Source organism: Perna viridis, chromosome 10, assembly GCF_037379345.1.
Source record: "Perna viridis isolate PV_CMFRI_1.1 ecotype Kerala chromosome 10, ASM3737934v1, whole genome shotgun sequence".
NCBI lineage: Eukaryota > Metazoa > Mollusca > Bivalvia > Mytilida > Mytilidae > Perna > Perna viridis.
Window position 1 is genome coordinate 5,515,311 of NC_142454.1, and position 21,290 is coordinate 5,536,600.

General features: G+C 30.9%; 1 protein-coding gene and 1 long non-coding RNA gene across 12 annotated transcripts in view; one reads left to right on the plus strand and one right to left on the minus strand.

The window, feature by feature from the left end:
* Positions 1-21,290, plus strand: part of LOC148604269 (kelch-like protein 5) — a 72,102-nt gene that overhangs the window by 30,790 nt on the left and 20,022 nt on the right. For 7 of the 9 annotated variants that reach the window (XM_088550277.1, XM_088550270.1, XM_088550276.1 and 4 more), the window contains exon 2: positions 8,107-8,429. In XM_088550277.1, the coding sequence (XP_088406403.1) occupies positions 8,156-8,429 (274 nt within the window). In that variant the 5' untranslated portion in view covers positions 8,107-8,155. Of the gene's footprint in view, positions 1-1,475; positions 1,615-2,270; positions 2,400-8,106; positions 8,430-21,290 lie in introns of those variants that run through there. The other 2 variants (XM_088550272.1, XM_088550274.1) reach the window with 2 other exon arrangements.
* On the minus strand, positions 385-2,282 carry LOC148604271 (uncharacterized). 3 transcript variants are annotated; one of them, XR_015916129.1, is made up of 3 exons: positions 2,207-2,282; positions 1,403-1,535; positions 385-678 (listed from the first exon to the last, which is right to left on the minus strand). It is a non-coding gene; the product is annotated as an uncharacterized LOC148604271 (long non-coding RNA). The 3 variants fall into 3 exon arrangements; XR_015916130.1 differs by lacking the exon at positions 2,207-2,282 and adding an exon at positions 1,941-2,061; XR_015916128.1 differs by lacking the exon at positions 2,207-2,282 and having other exon boundaries at positions 1,403-1,623.

Below are 21,290 nucleotides of genomic sequence, written 5' to 3' on the forward strand. Positions count from 1 at the left end.
CTTTAAAACAGGAGACCTTTGAAAGAATACAAAACTGCACTTAAATAACTCTATGTCAAAAGCAACTGTTTCCCAACAGAAATATGATGTAACTTTTTTCTCAATAATTCTTTGCTTCGTGATTAGAATATAATGAAGGTATGTGTGGGAAAATGGCTTCTCCACATGGCTCCAATTTATCTGGTGATAAGGTTATGGTGTTCCTTACTTGTTCATGTCATGATAATATTATTTTTGATTCTTTCCCATCGATTACTTCATGACTTATCTTTAGTTTGATGCTGATATTTTGAAGAGAATTAGCTTGGCATGGGAAGCAATCCTTATATAAACTTTGGCATATAATTGTGGTGCTCCTTTGGCTGACAGTAGTAGTTGAACAGATGGGAGATGTAGAGAATTTTATTTTGGTTCAATGATCCTAGGCCATGTTTCCAGTGTCTGTGTTTTGATAAAATTGTCAGTTCTTTGACAGTCATTAGCTGTTAGTTTATACTTGAGTTTGGCTTGATTTTGTGCTCCATAAAATATAAACTTGATATTGGCTTGATGTTAATGTCCATAAAATATGAACTTGAGATTGGCTTGATGTTAAGCGCCATTAAATATAAACTTTAGATTGGCTTGTTGTTGTGCTTCATTAGGGTGTAGTCTTTATGCTTTCAGGATGGGAGGAGGCTGCAAGAATAACATATTGTGTACTAAAGTATTGGATTTGTAAGACTGGTTAATTACCTCTTTTTAAATAAATAAGTGACATTTTATTGTATAGCCATCAATTGAGAGATGATGTATATATGGAAAATATTTTAATATAAGCATATCTGAAACAAAACAAATATTTTATCATCTTTAAAACCAAGTATTGTTTTATATTAATGCAAGGCCTACATCACTTGCAAGAGCACAGAACTAGGTGTTACAATGCTATGATAATTTTGAAATATTATTTTTTAATATAGGATTGCAAAAAGTTTACCATGACATTGAGTGTTTACATCTTTGCATAAGGACTTAAAACCCATTGAAAAATCTAAGTTGCTGCTTTGCTAATTTGGAACTCTGCACGATGTAATGGTACTATTGTAATGAAAAAAGATAGTTTTACATCATGACCATTGCCAATTTCCAAAGACAACTATCAATTTTAAGAGGGATTACAATCGATGAAAGATTATATTCTGCTAAAATAGAAAGTTTTATGGCGTAAATTTTCTACTTTATAGATTCCATTCAATTTCAACATATGGTTTTATTCATGTAGTCAATTTCATTATGAATTTTTCAAAGGATGGTTTTCAAAATCAATACAATATTATTACATACTTTCTTAATATCAACAAAGGGAAAAAAACATTATGTTATGAAAAACATCTGTCATATGCAAACAAGGAACACCTACCTTCTGATTGGCTGCTGAGGTTGTCTCTACCATAAAGTGTTGCTTTAATGTAATCAACAGTTGACAAATTAAGTAATAATGAGTTGCTGATGGTGTGCTTTGTCTTGGACTAGGTGTCAGTGCTCTAGGAATTCTGGTGACAAATTTGACAGGATTATGGAAAGATATGTGTTTTCCTGTGCTGGAATAACTAGGCATTATTCTATTCCAAGGTATAGAGATGTTCTCCACAAAATAAAGTTGTACGGGTGTTTTTAATAGATATTTTCCATCTTATGCAGAATTTTTATGTGACAAATTTGTCTAACATTTCTTTCAAGTCTTCTGACAGGAAAAAGAATAAATAATAAATTATTTTGGTAGAGTTATTAAATTAATTAACAACCCTGAAATAAAGAGTTTCATGGAACAAATTTTGGATATAAGAAAAGTTAATCAAATTTCTTTAATGTAAAATTATACCATAAGAAAACTTTCCCACTTCAAAATATTCATGTTATTAATATTACGATCTTTATATTTCCATTTTATAACATACCTAAAACTCCTATTAGTCTCGTAAAGTATTCTTCTAAATGTATGAAAAAGCACTTTTCATCTTCTGTGTATTGAACCGACTTCATATTGATGATATTAAAGTGTGCTTTACTAGTCTACTGAAGGCACTGGGGCAATCTTAAAAGAATTCCAAAAATGTCCATGGAAAAATATTCTTCATAAAATGCCCCTGAAGGAGAAATGTTACCATAACAAATAGCAACAGATGAGTTTCTTGTCTATATTGAAAATCAATGGTTGTATTACCTATCCATTAAAAGTAGCTGTTGAAACCATGCTGCTCTCAAATCACCTGTAGGGTTGGAGTGTAACGGAATCTGGATGACAAGTTCTACGGATATGGGATTTGTATTAGGACGTGGATAATTGCTTAGTAATGGAAATTTATTGGAAAACTTTGTAATATGGATAAATATACAATTTCCAAACTTTATCAGAGGTATGAATTTTTTTTTATTAGGCAGTTGACGAAAGGTTTAACTGCTTTGTAATTGAATCATTATGAAGCTTTTAGTAATGGACTAATATACTATTTCATATTATATGTATATCAGAGGTTCCATATTTAATAACCTTTAGATAATGGAACTATACATGACGTTTGTATGTAAATGGATAGATAATTCAATTTCTTAACTTTATCTGAGAAATAGAGATGGTTATATAGATATTTTAATGGAATTTGGGTGACAAATTATTTGGCTATAGGAGGTGTACTATTAGGTAATCCATAATGGGAGTTATGTATATAGATAAAATATTTCAGAAGTTTGTCACAGTATGGGACATTTCTAGTTTTGGGTATTTATTTTCACAAAAATTTGATGACAAATCATACAGTTAGCGTGGTTAGGACTGGCATATAAGTTATATAAAATATTTCTCAAGTTTGTCACAGCATGACATTTTTAGTTATGGGTATTCATTTTCATGGGTATTCATTTTCACAAAAAATTGATGACAAATCATACAGTTAGGACTTACATATTAACTTATTGTTGGTAGTTCCTCAAAAATTGAATTACATAATATGTTAAAAAGAATGGGCACAGTTTAAACTGTAACATTGTTTTAATTTTGTTATGAGATATCAGTTGTTTATTGTATTTATCTTTAAGTTTATTAGCGTATTTACTATTTGTATGATTAAATTGTGAGGTTGTTGTAATCCAGTTATGAAGATATATGACGCAGTCTATTTATAAAAGTTTTATACACTTCTCAACATAGCATTTGGAAGTTACTGGTAATTACATGTAATTTGCATTGGAGGACTCAAGCCAGGGGGCCAGCGTGCCTCCTTCTGCTGATGAACTTGCAAATTTCTAAAAATGTATAATATTTTTGTAAAGCATGAAAAATACTCTGAAATAAATGTAGCTCAATAAATAATAATGCAAGATTTATTATTAACACAAGTGAATATGATTCCTGTTTTTGTCGTATTTTTCTTTAGAAAAAAGTTTACGCCCCATTTCTGGTCCTCCTTTTTTTGTTAGTTACTGTGAAAGCATTATTGATCGTGGGGTACCAATTTTCGTGGTTTTCATGGATAGAAGAAAAAAGGAATTTTCATTGATGTGTATATTGGAAACCTCAAAACCACGAATTCAAGAATCTTCTAGCTAGTGTTTCTTCCCTAATCCACGAAAATTGGCAACCACAAATTAAAGTGCTTTCACAGTATCTGAATACACACACCACTGATTTGAACCCATCAAAGTTTGTCATTCTAAAAGTATATTTTCTTTTTCTGAGGAGTTAATTATATATGTTTCATTAATGAGAACTGTATTGTGGGCATGCTGTTTGTCTCGACATTACCTTAATAATTTCTACAAAAAGCCTGTAAGCACTGTTTGACAAGGGGGACATGTTGAAAGAGAATTGAGGGAGTGTTTAAAAGGTTCCCATCATTCCATCTTTAGTGGCAGGAACATAATTAATATGTAGAACTAATATACATTTTTGTAATGGATCTGAATTTTCTAATCAGCATTTCCTTTACTTCCCTTGAAAAAAGAATGTGATGGAGTCATAACCAACCTGGGTATATATCTTTGTTTAATGTTGAAATGAAACCTCATACCTACCCTATATCAATTTAATTTTTGTATTGGAAAAATATTTCAATTTTTGTCATGTAAATATGGGAAAAAATTAACTTATGCTAGTCATGTATTGTAATTTTATATTCATTTTTCTCTTAAAAAGAAGTATTTTGAACAATTAGGTTGTTCCATATCATCCCTATTCCATTCTCAAATTTTATTCTGAAGGAAAGATTTTGCAAAATTCAAGAACAATAAATTAATGAACACAAGAATGAAGTCTTGTCAAATTTAATCAGACTTCATCGAAAACTGACTTATTGAAATCTTGAATTACATGTATTTATTATTGTTATTGCAGAATAGATGACTTAAATTTACAAATATAGATAAAATATAAGGCTAAAAGGGCATATGTTAATTGAGGAAGGGAGAGTTTTGTTTTAAATTCTGTCATGAGTTGCTGTCCAAGAGTCAATGCCACTGTTCATTACATTGTCACATTACAGTTTGACACTGTTATTCCTATTTTAGTCTGTCATTACATATTTCAGTGCTAAATGCATCTTTGATTGGATTTTCTACCATTGTCAATTGTTTTGTTGTGAGAAAATGACTTAATAATTCAAGTCATGGAGAAACTATTCAACAAATGAAAGGGAACAGTTGATCAATGTTATCTGGCTGTGTGACACAGGATGAAGTAATCGGAAAAATTTATCCTAACAGTGCGTGCAACAGCTTTTCTTGGTGAATCATCTCAATTTCCCGATTTTTACTGATCATTGACCGAGATAACTTAGAAGATTTTTTACCTGAACTTGCAGTTTTCTTTAATTTGTGGTAATAAAATCGATGGTGAATGTCATTATTTCTGTGATTGTTGTTATCAAGTGTTTGTCCTTTCACACTGTGAGAAGAAAATGATTAAAAGGTTTCTTTGATAGCTATGGTTCATCTGTATCTAGAAAGTTATATTTGTTTGGTGTCAATTATGTAATATGTTTTTATGATCAAATGTCAGAAGTCAATTGTGGTCTAAAGAGCGTGAAGTGTAGGTGGTGTTAGAGGAAGAGAGGGGGAAATATATCCAGGGTCCAAATTTACTTTTGAAAGTGGAAGGTCTTGAATATTTTCAACTTTAAAGTCAATGGTCCACTTAAGTTCTTAATAAAGTTTCAATGGAGACAGATAAAGGTCTTGGGCCCAGCTGAATGAAATTTCAAAAGTCTTATGTTAAATATTGTTGGTCCCAAACCTTGGACTACGGCAATATCAGATTGTACATATGTTTGGGTATACTTCACTTGGTCATGTCATTAGTACAATTTGATTACATGTATTTTTTCAATAACTTTTAGAGGCGGTGTGGAATTTTATGAACTTAAATACTGTTAGCTAATATTGTGATATATCAAAATAAACATAGACTATACCAGTTCATTCTGGACAGCTGATTTGTTTTTTATGTTGATTATAGGGTATGATTATATTAGAACTTGGTTCAGCTGTGTTTTTCCCCATATAAACAGGGAAATGATTTCCCATGAGAATAATGCTTCTTGGAAATACATCACTTGATAGAATTATTTTTTATGCCATATCAACACAGTAACTATATGACTAGGTAACCTCATGGGTGTGTTTGTGAATATAGGAAATTCTGGTGATTGCTCATATTGTTCAAGTTGTTAGGCTTGTACTCGGGTATTTTCAAATGAATTATATTCTAAATTAAATCATTATTGTTAATGATAAGATCTAACTTTTTTAAGAATCTTATTAATTTTTAAAATGGGTGTGTTCCTACCACTCCCACCCTCTACTCTTGTGTATGTATCATTGAAGATTTACACATCCTCTTAAAGCATATATTGTAGTCAAACATCAATTTTATTTCTTGATACTGTAAATTCAGAAATTATTGCATGCATATATTATTGGAATGTTGTCATTTTTGTCAAAAAAACAATAGGGTTTGTAAGTCTCGTTCTAGTTTCAGTTTTCCTTCCGGAATTTTAGATGTAGAACATATTGAAATACGAAGGCCGGTCTGCATTTTATTGTTCCCTTCAGGGAAATGAACACGCTGTATCACTATGCAAAATCTTCTATTTCTATGCTTTTCTTAACATTTTTTATTCAGTAGAACTAGATATTTGTCATTTTTTATCAGTATTTTTTTCACAAAAATATATTTTGCTTTTAACATTGAACTCAATGCTATGTTAATGACGAATCTCTATGCATTTGAATGGGAGATGAGGACCCATTCTCATGAAATCACGGAGTCATGTGACGAGACTTACATACCTTATTAAAAAAAAGAAATTTTAAAAATGCTGCATTAGTTACATTAATTTCCCCTATAAATGCCAGTTTTAATATTTGGAAATGCTAGGAGTCCGTCCATCCATCCATTTATGTTTTTGTAATGCTTTTACCAAATAAGTTTGTTTTTGGTGTGTGGCTTTATTATGAAGAGTTACAGATTAAGTTCGAATTTGTGTACGGTTGAATGATTTTTACAGAAGTTATTGCCCTTGGATTTAGAAAATTTCAGTGAATTTTCAGTTTTCCACACCTTTTTTGTAATGCTTTTACCAATTGATTTCATATTTTGTATGTAGTCTCACTGTTATAAGTTACGGATTAATGTTGACTGTGGTTACGGTTGAATGATTTTTATGGAAGCGACAGCCCTTGAATTTAGGAAATATCAGTGAATTTAAAGTTTTCCACACTTTTTTTTGCAGTGGACATTGGTAGGCTATTCTTTTTTAAAATTTTATGTCAGTTTGTATTTGAAAAGTATTTATCATGATACTGAATTGATATTTATGATCATTTCTGTTACAAAGACAAAAATGCCTTTACCCCAGAAAGTATTGGTAGTTTCTGAAGTTTGTTCTCCCAGTAGCAACCAGTCCTGATATCTCTTATGATATTGTGTCTAGTAAGTGTCATTTTAGGCCTGACCTGTAACTTATGGATACAAGTTGTCAATGATATTTCTAAAAACAATATGTTGATACGATTGTTATTAAGAACAGATCTGATTTAACTGATTCTGATGAAAATATCTCACTTAATGAATAATTGATCATAATTTGTTTCAAGTAATCATAGAATCTGCTACAAGACCTTAATACTTTATTCCAAGACAAGATTTAATAATTGAACACCCCTTATGTCCTTAATAATAATGGATGATGTAAACTTTTTTCTGTCTAAGTTAATTTAACAGGATTGTCGGAGGTTGACCCTTATACCAGGGATTTGCTTGCTACACCATTTAAAAGTGTTGAAAGATGATTAAGTTTTTTTGGGTTTTTTTTTATACATACAAAACATCTTTTTCACACAACCAAAAAACTGTACACATGCTCAGTTTAGATCTATTTAGTCATAACATAATGGGACCATACATATACTTTTTGTTGACCAGGGATATGCGAGTAAATCTGAAAATATGCTACCTTTTTAAATTAATATCTCAGCATAGTTAGATGTATTTAAATAGGAAGCAGCCCATCAAAGATTTTAAGAAAATATATATATACATGAAATCTATAGTTTTCACAATACAATGTAGGTTAGCGTATACTTATTTTGCTAGCTTTGTATATCAAGAAAAATGTGAAAATAAATCACCACAAGTTCCTTCATTATGAAAAAAAATGTTAGACATTGTGTAAGTTGCAAAAATGAATAGCAGTGAAATTGAATTGTAACCTGAAATTAAAATTTGGTAGGTTTACAAGTATGCAATATGAATATGTGGAGATATATAACTTAACACGACCTATTTTTGATTAGATTAGATTAGATGAATAAAAACACTGAGTGGGAATATGCTCTTCATTTTCCTTATTTAATGGTGATGGTAAACAATTTCAGCAGTAGTAATAAAGCAAAAGGACAATACAGATACATTAGTATCTTAAGACATAAGCAGAACATGAAAACGGGAAAAAAAGACGGTCCAAATATTTAATGTAAACGACAGACTGAACAGAATAAAATATTATTACATGAAAAAATTGAATATGAGAAAATTAATTTAAAAAATTCTACATTTCATTGTGTTTTCAGGTACCTAGCGCAGCAGCCTACCTATGCCTCTAACTACCACACTCCAAGGATGGAGGACATCCCAGATTCATTCACGTCCATGAACCATGCCGAGAGGATGATGAAAAAGATTGAAGGGTATGCTGGGAAACGGCAGCTCTGTGATGTCATCATTATTGCAGGCAACAAAAGAATTCCGGCCCACAGACTGGTGCTTAGTGCGGCTTCAGATTATTTTTCTGCTATGTTTACTAGTGATGTACGGGAAGCCAAGATGGAAGAAATAGTCATGAAGGATGTGGACCCCGAATCTTTGGCAGCTATTATTAACTATGCTTATACAGGTTTGTCTACATTGAATATTTACAAAATGACTCGATGACAGGTCTTATAGCATTTTGTCAAGATTAGTCTAAAAACCTAAAACATTCTTTTCAGAGCAAAACTCATTGTATTAGCTTGTAATGACCTTGACTTTACAAGGATCAATAATAACTATAAACTGCCTCTTAATGAAGTGGTGTTTTATTTTAAGGATTTTCTGTAATTTGTGTGGATATTTACTGCAAATAATCAAATACACATTGTGTGTCTGAATAGGAAGTTCTTATAAGTATAGAGAATCACTAAGTTTAAGAATCAATGGTACATGTATGTAATGAAACCTGTTTGACTGAATCCCTTTATGACTTGGTTTGGTTTAGACAGCGGAAATGGTAGGCCTGTATAATGAAATAGGACTGACAGTTAAACCCATTATGATGTGCTTTCACTCATATAGATATATAAATCTACTATTCGAAACACATTAAAACTTGGATAGAGGGCTTTAAATAGTGCCTGGTTTAAACAAGTCCAGATTTTTCAGGGTTTGGTTAGGACAGGTTTATGAACAAAAGTACAGAATATTAGTTGTTTTGGATAAACAGTTTTGTTAAAGGTTTGAGATGGTGTTATAAACTTGATACGACCACTCTTTCTTGGTACATGGGAAATTTCAAAAATACTTTAAATGACAACTGGATATAGAACTTGAAATAGACTTTGACCACCTAGAGACAACTTCAAAAGAGAAAGGGGCTTCATCCCTTTTTCCCCCTCATTAACTCTGAAAGACAATCATTATTTTTACATTAGATTTTATTCTAAGTTTGCTCAGGCTTACACCCAACAGCTGGTGAAGATTTTTAGAAGTTTGGATGATATTATATAAATATTTCTAATGCAAAGTAAACTTGTGGATCTTAATTATGGTTTTTGCTAAGATACACGAAAAACAATAAGTTTGTGTACTGTTAATCTATTAACTTATGATTTGTATGTGAGGATCCCAGCAATTTGAACCTATTAGCTTTGTAAACTTCAAAAACTTTTTAGAAAATCACATTTCTCCCTTAATTTAATGCATAAGCTGAGATTTTAATGGTTTTCTCCATTATGGCTGAAAATCTTCAAGATGTTTCTGACATGCTCTGTGAATCTGAAGCTGTTCTGCTGACTGATGAGTTACCTGTATTAATAATTAATATGATTTGTGTAAGGGGGGTGATATAAAGCAAATGGAGAAGGACAAAGAATGCTGTGGGGTTAAGCACATTTGGTACAGTCTGTTACCCTTCTAATTGGTAACAGATCATTTCCCCATCACAGACAGATCAAGTGAAAATAACTGTAGTCTTTCATCTTTTCAGTCTTGTGAATAAATTTTGGAACAACTGTTATTTTGTGGAAAGAAACTATTTTGAAATTAGATGAAGGAGAAAATTAAGAAACCATCTTCAACTAATCAGTCTTAAAAGCCTTTCCGTCACTATTTGATTATGCTGGTGTATGTGATCATATATAAATCTTTTGTATGGTAAACCATTTGGTTCTACCCCTAGCCAAGTAATGTAAGAGAATGAAATTTGTAATTAATGCCTTTCTATCATACTAAGTTGGTTAACTAAGGGGTCAGAATAATGTGTCGTAGTTTGATGTTGTATCTTTTCTGAGCTACTGTCTTTAACAGATATAGTTAAGTGGGCTTTAAGTTACAACCAGTCAATCAAACATTTATAATACTATTTTCTCACAATTATCAGCTGACTTAATGAGCTTCATTATACTCAGATATCTACACATTAGCATGCTCCATGATCATATATACTCTATATAGATAAAAACATTTTAATAAAAGATATAAAGTACAGAGAACAATACAAATTTTCATTGTATTCTCTTTGCATCTTTATGTCTATAACAACAGGATATTGTTTTGTCTGTGTGCATCCCTTTGTAACATTATACACTATTGTTTGTCATGCAATGAAAAATCTTTATAGTAATGTAATCAGGAGTTATTTCCCTTGTGTAGACTTTTATGAGTGGAATGCAAGACTTGTTATATGATTTTATTATTTTAGTACCTATAGTTGTTATTGACTTCAGAGTTCTATTAAAATAGACCAAAATAAAACATATCTTTGTTTTTCTGATCAATGCATCGTTGTTGCAATAAGATATGGTGTAACAGCTGTACAAATTAAACTGTGAAAAATATAATATATAAAATATTACCTACGTTTATGAAAAAATTACAATGTACTAGTTTGGTAGGCTTTTTTAAAAAGTTTTTGAAACTTTAATGATGTTGACAAATATAGCATACCAGATAATTATTTGCTGTGTGACTTGTTAGAATGTGCACCTCTAAGTGACATTTTAGAGCTGCAAAGCCATCTGAATTGTTGTAATAAATCTTCTATATAAGCTCATTAGTTTTGAAAGGAATGGATATTAATTTATCAATATTTAAATGAACGATGCACAAAATGTGCATTCAAAAAATCTAGCCTAAATTAAACATGAATTGTTCATGATGTAAATTCATCATTATTGTTGATGATAGTGGAAATTTGCTTTAAACTTTCTGTGGGGGAAATAGCGGATATTGGTCTTTCCGTAATTAAATGTATGCTGCTCAAAATGTGCAGCCATGAGACACTGAGGGAATGATTTATTCAAATGATTGATGGGGTAAATTTCATTACGAAATTGGTACATGGAATTAGCCTGTCAGAATTACTCAGGATTTTCAATTCATAGGGTGAATCAACAAGTTGGTCACAGGCATCCATAATTATTTTTTGGCTTTAAATCAACTTGAATCATGCCTCTAGTCGATCAGTCATTAAATATTTTTACCCATCACATAATATGACTAATACTAATATGATAGCATATATTATAAATTGTTAAAAAAAAAAATTTCTTGTTCTGAACTGCTGTGCATTTATTTATTTACTGTCGGCCTTCTATTTTGTTTTTCTATCTGAATGACTTGTCAAAACATGGTCTTAGTCATTGTTCATCCAGGGGGTACCATTGTCTTATGCCATGAGCAGCATCTCTTTGAAGACTACTCAACATAATTCTGTTAAACTATCATACATTCTCTATCACATGATGCCAGTGTGTACCTTGTATTTTGTTTTCCATCTGAGATTTTTGGAGATTCTAAAAATATATTTGCATGATATGCAAGATATACAAGATAACATTTCATAAAGAAATGGAATCTTAGTTTGACCAAATAAGACCATGACAGTCTTAAAAATTGATGAGATACAAACACTGATCACTAGGTACAATCATTGGTGGTTGAATTGGATGAACTGGTTGTCAGTGTAAAACATAGACAAATCTTTGGTTCTTGCTTTCCATATGCAGATGTTAAAAGTTAACTTTTTGCAAAAAGAAGTTTTTCTCTACAAATCTTTATTAAAGATACCATCAAACAAACAACAACAAACAAAAAAAGTCATGAATTCAATATTTTCCAAAGCATATGAGAAAATGATATCTAAAATTGAAAATCTCTGGATAAGGAATGAATACTACTCAACAAAATAATGACTGATACGACCATTCATAGTCATTTAATGACTGATACAGACAAGAAATATCTCAATCAATGCATTATCTGCCAATGAGAAATACATTTTGTCTAACACAGCCGAAAAAAGAGTTGTATCAGTCATTTTTTGTCGATCTTAACAAAATATTTGTTTAGTTATACAATATTTGGCTATGTCAACACTTGTTTTGGTTGAGTAAGTCAAAAAATGCCTATGTCAATTCTATTTTGGTTGACTTAGACATTAAATATCTAGAAATAATTTGTTTGCTTTAGTTATATTTGACTGTGCATGGTTATTACAGTAAATATTTTAACCAGCAGTTGAATCAGAAATCAAACATTTTAAAAATCTACAACCCACTATTGCCAGTACTAATTATATACCATTAAAACACTTTATAAACTAGTTGTACAATATAATGGGTGTTGCCATAAAGTGAAACAATTGTCTAAAGATTACATTGAGGTATCATTTTATGAAATCTTGGCTCCCTAGAGTCTACTTCTTTTTTTAAATTCTTTGCCATGGAACAATGGATGAAAAGATGCTTTTCTTATCTTGCTTTTAGTCTCTAGAAATTAAATGTTCATATTTCTTTGTTTCTGCTATAAGTAATGTTAAAAACAATGTTTCCTATTCATTAAGAACCACCCGGAGATTGGTTCTAGATATAAACAGCCTTTATTACAATGTACAGCTAGAAAGGAGAACAATATCAGACAACATGGTTGATTGTTAGATGGAGAGATACCATCAATATTAAACCAGGATTATTATGTCTGTTTTCAAAATTAATCCTTTTGATTATTATTAATTTTACATCATTGATTATGTGACAGACTGTGCATGGTTTCTTCCTTTGTACATGCATTACGTGTATTTAGAATTATCGTAATTTCATCTGAGACCATTAGATATATGATAAAAGCAGACGGTGTATTGACACTGTCATTATTTGATGCAGTCTGTTCTAATCAATTATTATTCAATCTTCTAATATTTGTGTTTGATAGATTTTAGTGAAATTTTTCTATGTGATTGGTTGATGAGCCATCAGTCTGTAAAGAGACATTTACTAGATTAGGAAAATCCATGCAGAAAAGGGTGATGTCCTTTACTTCCACTTGTAGGTATCTGTCTGTCTGTAAATTACATTTATCGCTAAATGTGTTTAACTTTTATTGGGTATATATACAATGAGAATATCCTCATTGTACACATTGTAATATTGATTAACATTGTAATATTGATTCAAACATCATGAAATGTTGTACACATATATATCAAGGTGTTATTTTGGATGAGCATTTTGCATTTTGAGTTTCAGATCAGGCATTGGTGGCAAATACAGCACATTCCTTGTTATTTAGACATAGATATAGATTGCACTAGATTTATTCAGTGGATAACTTTAGTCAAACTGATATTTATTTTTTTTTAACAAATAGACCCTGGTCTTTGAGTATACCTCAGCAATGACTACTATCCTGCCTTTTGATTTTAGCGATTTTTTTCCATAATGTAATTCTTAGGACAAATTGTTTCAATTCTTTGTTAAAGAATTTCTACTAATTTGTCTGAAGATGTTTAGACCATTCATCTGATGCTTTGAAAGGAAATTTGATTTTTCATTTCAAATATTTTCCTTGTCCCAATGTTAAGCTCAATTTGTCTAGGCAATTTTAGTCCTCGGATTCATTTGTATTGTGTGAAACAATATTAGTCTAGGTCCTGTGGTTAGGTAATTAGAGTCATTGCATTCTATATAGAAAACAGTTGTAAATTGAAAAGCTGGACAACTCAATATACAAATAGAGATTATTTTGGTAAGGAAATTGTTTCCTTGGAATAACTTAACATAGTACAAGATGTGTTAGATTAAGAATTTGATAGATGTGTACCTAATGAATTGGTATGAATGTAAACAGTGAAACCTGGCTAAGGTGAACGCCTTCTGGACTGAGAGATTTGATCCATTAAGGCAAGTGTTCCATTTACACAGGTTTAAAAAGTATTTAAACTGACCTGTCTGAACTTGAGAAGATTTCTGGTTTACACAGGTTTCCAGTTTATCCAGAGTTTGTGTTAGACAGGTTTTACTGTTGTTTTCTTGGCGTGGACAGTGGATAAATTGATTCAGGATATTTCTTCAGGGAGATAAAGGCAATGGAAATAGAAATAGTTCTAAGCTTTACTGTGACAATGCAATCAGGCCATATTGGTTTGGTTCTACCTTGTTAAGAAAACAAACACCTTTATATGACAAATATCTGAGAAGTTAAGTGTCCAAGGACTACCAAACAGGGAAAATAAGCATTTGATATGAATCTGTTAGCTACAAGGCTTTTGGATTTGTAATATTAGAAAATAGAAAACAAAATGTCAATGTACTAGTGACTACTTGTGTTGCATGTTTTGTCACAATTTGTCTTTCAAATGCATGCTTGTTAGTTAAGATATTGTTGTCAAGATAAAGATGTAGATCTTCTGTAAGCCTTGTTCAATGAAGAATAAATCATGGCTCTACACAATTTTCTCCTCTTTCACAATTAGGTTTTTCCTTTTAAGAAAAAGTTGGATATTTTTTGTCATGAATTTACTGTCTGTAAACATTTCCTCATTAAAGGTAATTGATGAGCTTTCTATAAGTGGTTTTTCCTCCTTACTAATGTCAACAAGTTTTTATTTAATTTCTGGCATAACAAAGATAAAACTGATAGAAACAAATTTGAAATTTTCCTGGAGAATTCATCAGGGAATAAGACTTCATCTCTGATGTCAGGCTTCCTTGAGTAGGATGTGAAACATAATAATACGATGTTATTTCTTTGCTGATACCAAATCTGAGTTACATCACTCAAAAAAAAGTTAAAATTTAGTTTTTGCTCCATGCCACCAAATTGATAAATCGTTTCCATGAAGGGAATATTTCATGAGTTGTTTTGTAGTCTATGAAATAGTTAGTCAGGCAAGTTGTTATAACAACAATGTTTTAATAAAAAAAAATATCAATATCTAGTTTATATACCCTAAAATATATACAGGAACCTGTTTTAACAAGTTATTAACAAAAAAATTCAGATAGTTTTATTAAAACAGTAACAAGAAAACTTCAAATTCAACATCAACTTACGACATCAAATGTACCACCTTCAATTAGGAAAAAAATGAAGAACTAGAACATATGATCAAGCATTTGATTTACTGTGGCAGAAGAAAATAGTTCACCTTATATGAGGTTTCTTTTCTTTACTGCTCTTGCATTGAAATGAACAATGAAATTTTCAAGTCTTCACTATTGCATTCCATTGATTACAGAACTGTAGCCCAGGGGTTAAGGGTTTCAGCAAAACCACCCTTATAAGTAATAGACCATTAAAGACTGTTAAAACCATAGCTTTAAAATGTTCAAGAACTATTAATGTCAAGAAAGTTTTGTCCAAATAAACCACTTTTAAGCCCCCTTAAAAGATTTCTGGCTATGGGTCTGTATTTCAATAATGTTTTTGTATAAAGAGTGAAATGTTCACAAAATATTTCTCTCAATATAATGCCTCCCTAATATGGGTGAATTACCCAAACTTTCTGAGTATTCCTCTAAGTCATTCAAGCATGCTTATCAACTTACGCAACTCAGAAAATCAGTTGGTTATTGACCAGTTTATTGATGGCTAAGTGATATTTACTGGTACCTTTAAAATTCACCTGTGATAAAATTAAAGATTGATAGTAATACAGAGATAGAATGTTGATGATGGGTTTTCCCAATTTGTCAGTAACCTGTTGTCTTGTTTCCTCTACAGTTAATGTGTCATTGGACATTATAAATAAGGTTAAATTTGATCTGAAAGTAGCTTTCCCCAAATCAAATCACATTATCTAGAGATTAAGAAATTTCCATCTCTTTTGTAATTAGATTTTTGCTCTTTTGAATAATTCTAGTCTTTCAGGGAATTCAATGTTCTCAAGTATTTGTTCAGATTTTTTTTAATGCTAAGGACCATGGTCGTTTTTATAGTGCTTGTCAAGAAATTTCTACTTCAGTTAACGAGAATGAAAATTGGAAAAACAAGTTGAGAGATTCTTGTCAGATGTCACATAGATTGAGAAAAAAAAAATCAAATTTCTTATCTTTCGTGATATAAAATAAATTTGTGGGAGACGGCATAATATTGTTCAGAGCAGTTACAAGGACTTGATTACATAATTCAGTAAAATTCTGTTAGGTTTCCAAATTGATGAATCATCCTAGTGTTTTAGGGATGTTAATTTACTGGGTAATTTACCTACGGATAAACAATTTTAATAGTACTTTTTTCTATGTCCTCCTATACATATGTGCCACATTTAAGTTTTTATAATATCCATTTAAACAATTCAAGAAAAATAATTATTTCTTTTTGTCACTCTATTGACTGTAGTGTGTCTGAAAATACATGTTTACAGTATAATACACTAATATAAAATAGATTACAAAAAAATAAATACTCATACTAATTCTATTTCAGCTTACAGAAAATTCATTTACTCTCTTTATTTCTGTTTTCAATTTTACAGACAACTTTTTGCTGTTCCTTAATAAACTAAATAATTCAACTGTTTGTTACAGAATAGTGTTTTTCCTTAAACTTTTGCTACCGTACATTTATAAAAATCAAAAAGAACATTTTTTTGTCTAAAGAATGACAATCTCATTGCTTTCCAAGGTGAGAAATGCTAGTAGAAAGACCCAAAAATGTAATATTTTTGCTCATATTCAAATGCAGAATTACATCATTGTGGTTAAAAATACTCTGTTTTGAAGAAAATCACAAAAATGATTCATTATGGTTGAGGAAAATTTTATGACGTACAGCTGTTTGTTATTTCCAGGGAACTCAAATAATTCTTTTTGCTTCTTTGTTGGAATAAAAAGTCACTGATAAGGGCAATGGGGGACACATCTAGCAATCCACAAAAAAATAAGATTATTTTTTTTTATCTTTATGAAATCTTAATTTTTCACAAACATTTGTGTCTTACTCTTCTTCGTTATATTGTTGTCCTTTTGACAACTGTTATAAGCTCCTGAGTTTGACCATTAAGTTCAATAAGGAACTCAAGTCTTTTTCAGAGTTAATATGAATAGTGTAAAGGCTATATGTGCCTTTAACAGTGCAGAAAACTCTTCAGTAGAAGTACAACACAGGAGCAAATGTTTTGGCTTAGGAAAGAGTAATCAAGGGAACCAAGATTCTAGGGGAAATCAAAAGAATGTAAGCCAGGGACAAACATGGAAAACAGACAAACACAACAAAGAACATAAAATAAACAAAATAAGTACAAGTCTTGCTTTTCTTGATTCTAGTAAAAAGAAAATTTCAGTACATCAGTTGTTGACTACAAAATGAGATTTATTGAAGTAAGTTTGATTTTCTCTCAGTCAGCTTCAAATGGAACTAAAGCAAGGATAATGTTCAATGTGAATTAGTCCTGTTGTGATGAGAGACAATATCTAGTTACATGCTGCTTTAAAAGTGGGAATTACATCACTATAGTAAAAAGTATCTGCCAGAAGCCACTAAATGGATGAATCATTTCTCTTGTTGGAAATTCTATGACCTTTTTTTTTAAAAAGTTTTTAAAAAAGATAAAATTTTGAAACTTCTGTTCTCTATTGTATACAGATTATTCAATGACACAGAGTTACTAAAGTGTTATAGGACAATACTGGGTAACAGCAGCATTTTTTGTTAAACAAATAGATTGGTATATTTATACACATTCCTTATTTTACTCAAAGACTTAAGACAAATTCAGAATGTTTGTCTGATCCGTACCATATTTGAGAATGACTTAATGTAAAGATCAAGATAAGTTATGATGTTCTAATATGTTGTTGACACACCATGTCATAACCTCTCAAAGAGGGCATTTATGTTTTTTCCATAATTATCAAGTTGTCATTGGTCTTCTTAAAAAATTGTTTTCTTTGACACACAAGCAAAAAAGTAGAAACACTTTAAAACACATTTTTAGTGGTCTGAGTTGCTCATTTACTTTTGTTACTTAGTATGTACCAGTATTATTTTGGTTATTTTATGTTCTTTGTTGTGTGTGTCTATTTTCCATGTCTTGTCTTTGTCCCTGGATTTCATTCTTATGATTTCTGATGGAATCTTGGTGCCCTTGATTTCTCAGTCACTCTGGGAGGGTACATGTCTCCCTTTTTCATATCCCATCCTCCAACTACTTTAAAGAAATGGAAATTCTGGGAAATGTCAAGTGTTTGATATCATGTGTTTATATTTGACATTACACAACCCAGAACTTTAGGGCTAATAATTTTACTTTAACACTTAATCAGTATAACAATTGACAGGTGATTATTGAGTGGAGCTGCAAAAAAAAAAATTGGCATTTTTAAAACCTCCTGTACTGAGTTCACAACCTAACTCCTAACCAGAATTTCAGAATAATTTTATAGAGTTTCTAATTATATCACATGTATGTCCATTTTGTTTTTAATTGGTATATCTTTGAGTGATTAGATTTCTTTATTCCCTCACGTCAATAAATCATACCTATGCCATGGTGATTCTTTATTAGTTCCAGACACTACTGTAAGCTTCATTAGGTAATAGTTATCAGCTGGCTCATTAGGGCACAGGTTATATGAGTTCTCAGACCATCTCATGTTTAATGGTTGTTTCACTGATTGCTAAGACCTTTGATAGAAGGGTAAACTAATTTGTCTGTGATCACAGCCTTGTTATGGTATGTATGAGGCTTTATGGCTCATCAGGTTTTTAATTTGGAATGTTTATAGCTCAAATGAGTTTGAACTTTTCTTGTATTTGGTAAGTTACTGATCAAAAAGAATCATACTAATGAAATCATGTGGTTTGATGTATTTTTCCTGGTTCTTGTTTCTCGTTACTTATCCCTTCATGTTCTTTTCACAACATACTCAGTATTGCTCATAGCAGTACTCTACACCTGTCACTAGGTATTACACATCATGAAATGTACAAAGTTCCCCATTCCGTGCACATACATTGCATCCTATGAAACATTATAGTAAAGGGATATATGTTCAATTTTTTACGCTTTTCATTATTTTTTTAATTGATAAAAACTATCTGTACTACATCAAAAACAATATAAAAGATGTGTACATTGTGCTTATGCATGAGAGACCATGTCACAAGCAGATGACTGACACTTCACAGGCAATGTGACTGATAATGTCACAAACACATGATTAACTTCACAGGCACGTGACCTACATGTCACAATCACATAATTGACATGTCACAGACCCATAATTTACATTAAACGCACTGAAGTTGGAATATTATGCATTTCAGGGGATGCATCTCCTCTCATTGTATTGGTTGAATTTTGACGAAAATTTGTAAGATTGTTGGGGCAATGTGTTAATATTCATATTCCCCACCTTCTATGTTGACTTAGGAAAACCAGTATTTCGAACTTGTCAATGTACAGTTATCTTGTATGTTTTAGATCTTCATCCTTCAGTACTACTTTTTGTGAGAACTACTCTCCAATCACCAATCAGTATAGGACCATAGCACGGTAAATGCTGAATTTATGAACATTACGGTAAAGTCTTTAGTCCTGAATTGTAGGACAGATTGAATTTAAAGCAATTGTGAAGATAATTTGTTTAGATTTCTGTCTGAGGTCATGAATAAATCATGAGATAGTTTTAGGTTGGCAGACAATTCTGAAGGATTGAAATCAAATAAAGATTTCTGTCCATAAATTTCTATGTTACATCATGTATATTTGTTTTTTTCTACAAATGGCTAAGCCAACATTACCTGTGGGAATGGCTTATGAATTAGTTTCTAAAATGAATAAAGATGAATTTATCAATCTTTAAAAAATCCTACATTCTGATAGGTTCATAGCTGTGGGTAAAACATTACTTAGATTGACTCTTCTGTGGATTATAATGGTAATATCAAACTCCTGCTTTATAAAATTGTAAAGTGGTTTATTATTAATTAGCAAGTTTCCATATTCTGTCAGCTCTTTTCTGCACCAATCCTGGAAAAAAAATTTATATCAGGTCCCCCTTTTGGTCTTGTTGTGGTATAAAGTAGCAAATTTTAGAATTGTAATAATCTTGTAATCTTGTAATCTTATACCTAAAAAGGAATAATAATTCAATTCATACACATATGTGTATTATTTACTAAGTATTGAATTATAAAAATTCTCATTTTTTTCACTTGTTCGTGGAGAAAGAAAAGGTTGCCGTCCTTTTGTAAATCTCTTGATTCACCCCTGATTAAGCTTCGTTATCCCTTGCCACCCGAAGTTTTGCCAGGGATATATTCTTGTCTGTCAGTCAATCTGTAACATGTTTGTAAAACACCAAAGACATCATGTAATAATTTAATTTCAGATGTAACACACTTTCAAATGGGATTAAAAACTTTGTCCATCTTCACATAGACCAAATTTTGTAATGTGACTGTGACATCATCAACCTTTTGTTGTTTTATTCCTTAAATTTTTATAAACTATTATATATTATAAGGAATGACTTTTAGTTTTCTTCTGTGCATTTGAAATAACCTGGATGCCCATTGGTGTACACTTAAAAATAGTCTGCTATGCATGTTATTTAGTGTGTACCATGAAATTGAGGTTATTTCTTCATAGACTGAAAAATATAACATTCATTCCTTAAATATACTTGGTCTATAGTTCTTACATACTGATAGTCATAAAGAAAATATGAAGCACTTTTTATTATTTAGAACAAAAGGTCTGTAATGTTTATATTGTAAGGTTATGCTATGCTTCATATTACCCTTATAACACTGTTAAATTGGTTTGCAGACAGTAACACTTCAGTTTTTAACCCTAAGAATATCCATAAAATGTTGATACCAATTATGACTTAAAAGTTGCTTTCAATATTTTATATGGACTGACAGGAACAAAAATTTGATATCTTTTCTAATTAGCTGTTAATACTTTGATGGATGCTTCATCATAACTTGTCATTAGTGGAGGATTAATGCTGATCTTAGACCTATTTATTGATGCTGATATTTTGATAGATGTTTCTCTGTCTTTATAGTATTAACTGAAAACAAAAACATCATGATATAAGGAATTATTTTCTACATCAAAACAACTAATATATATGTCAGCAGTCAATGTATAGATAATCTGTTTTTGCTGTAAGTTTCTTCATCCTTGTCTGTTTTTTGTATTGACATGTTTATAATGGATTGCTTATGGTGCTAGGTTTGATGTTCTTATGGTAATAAAACAAATATT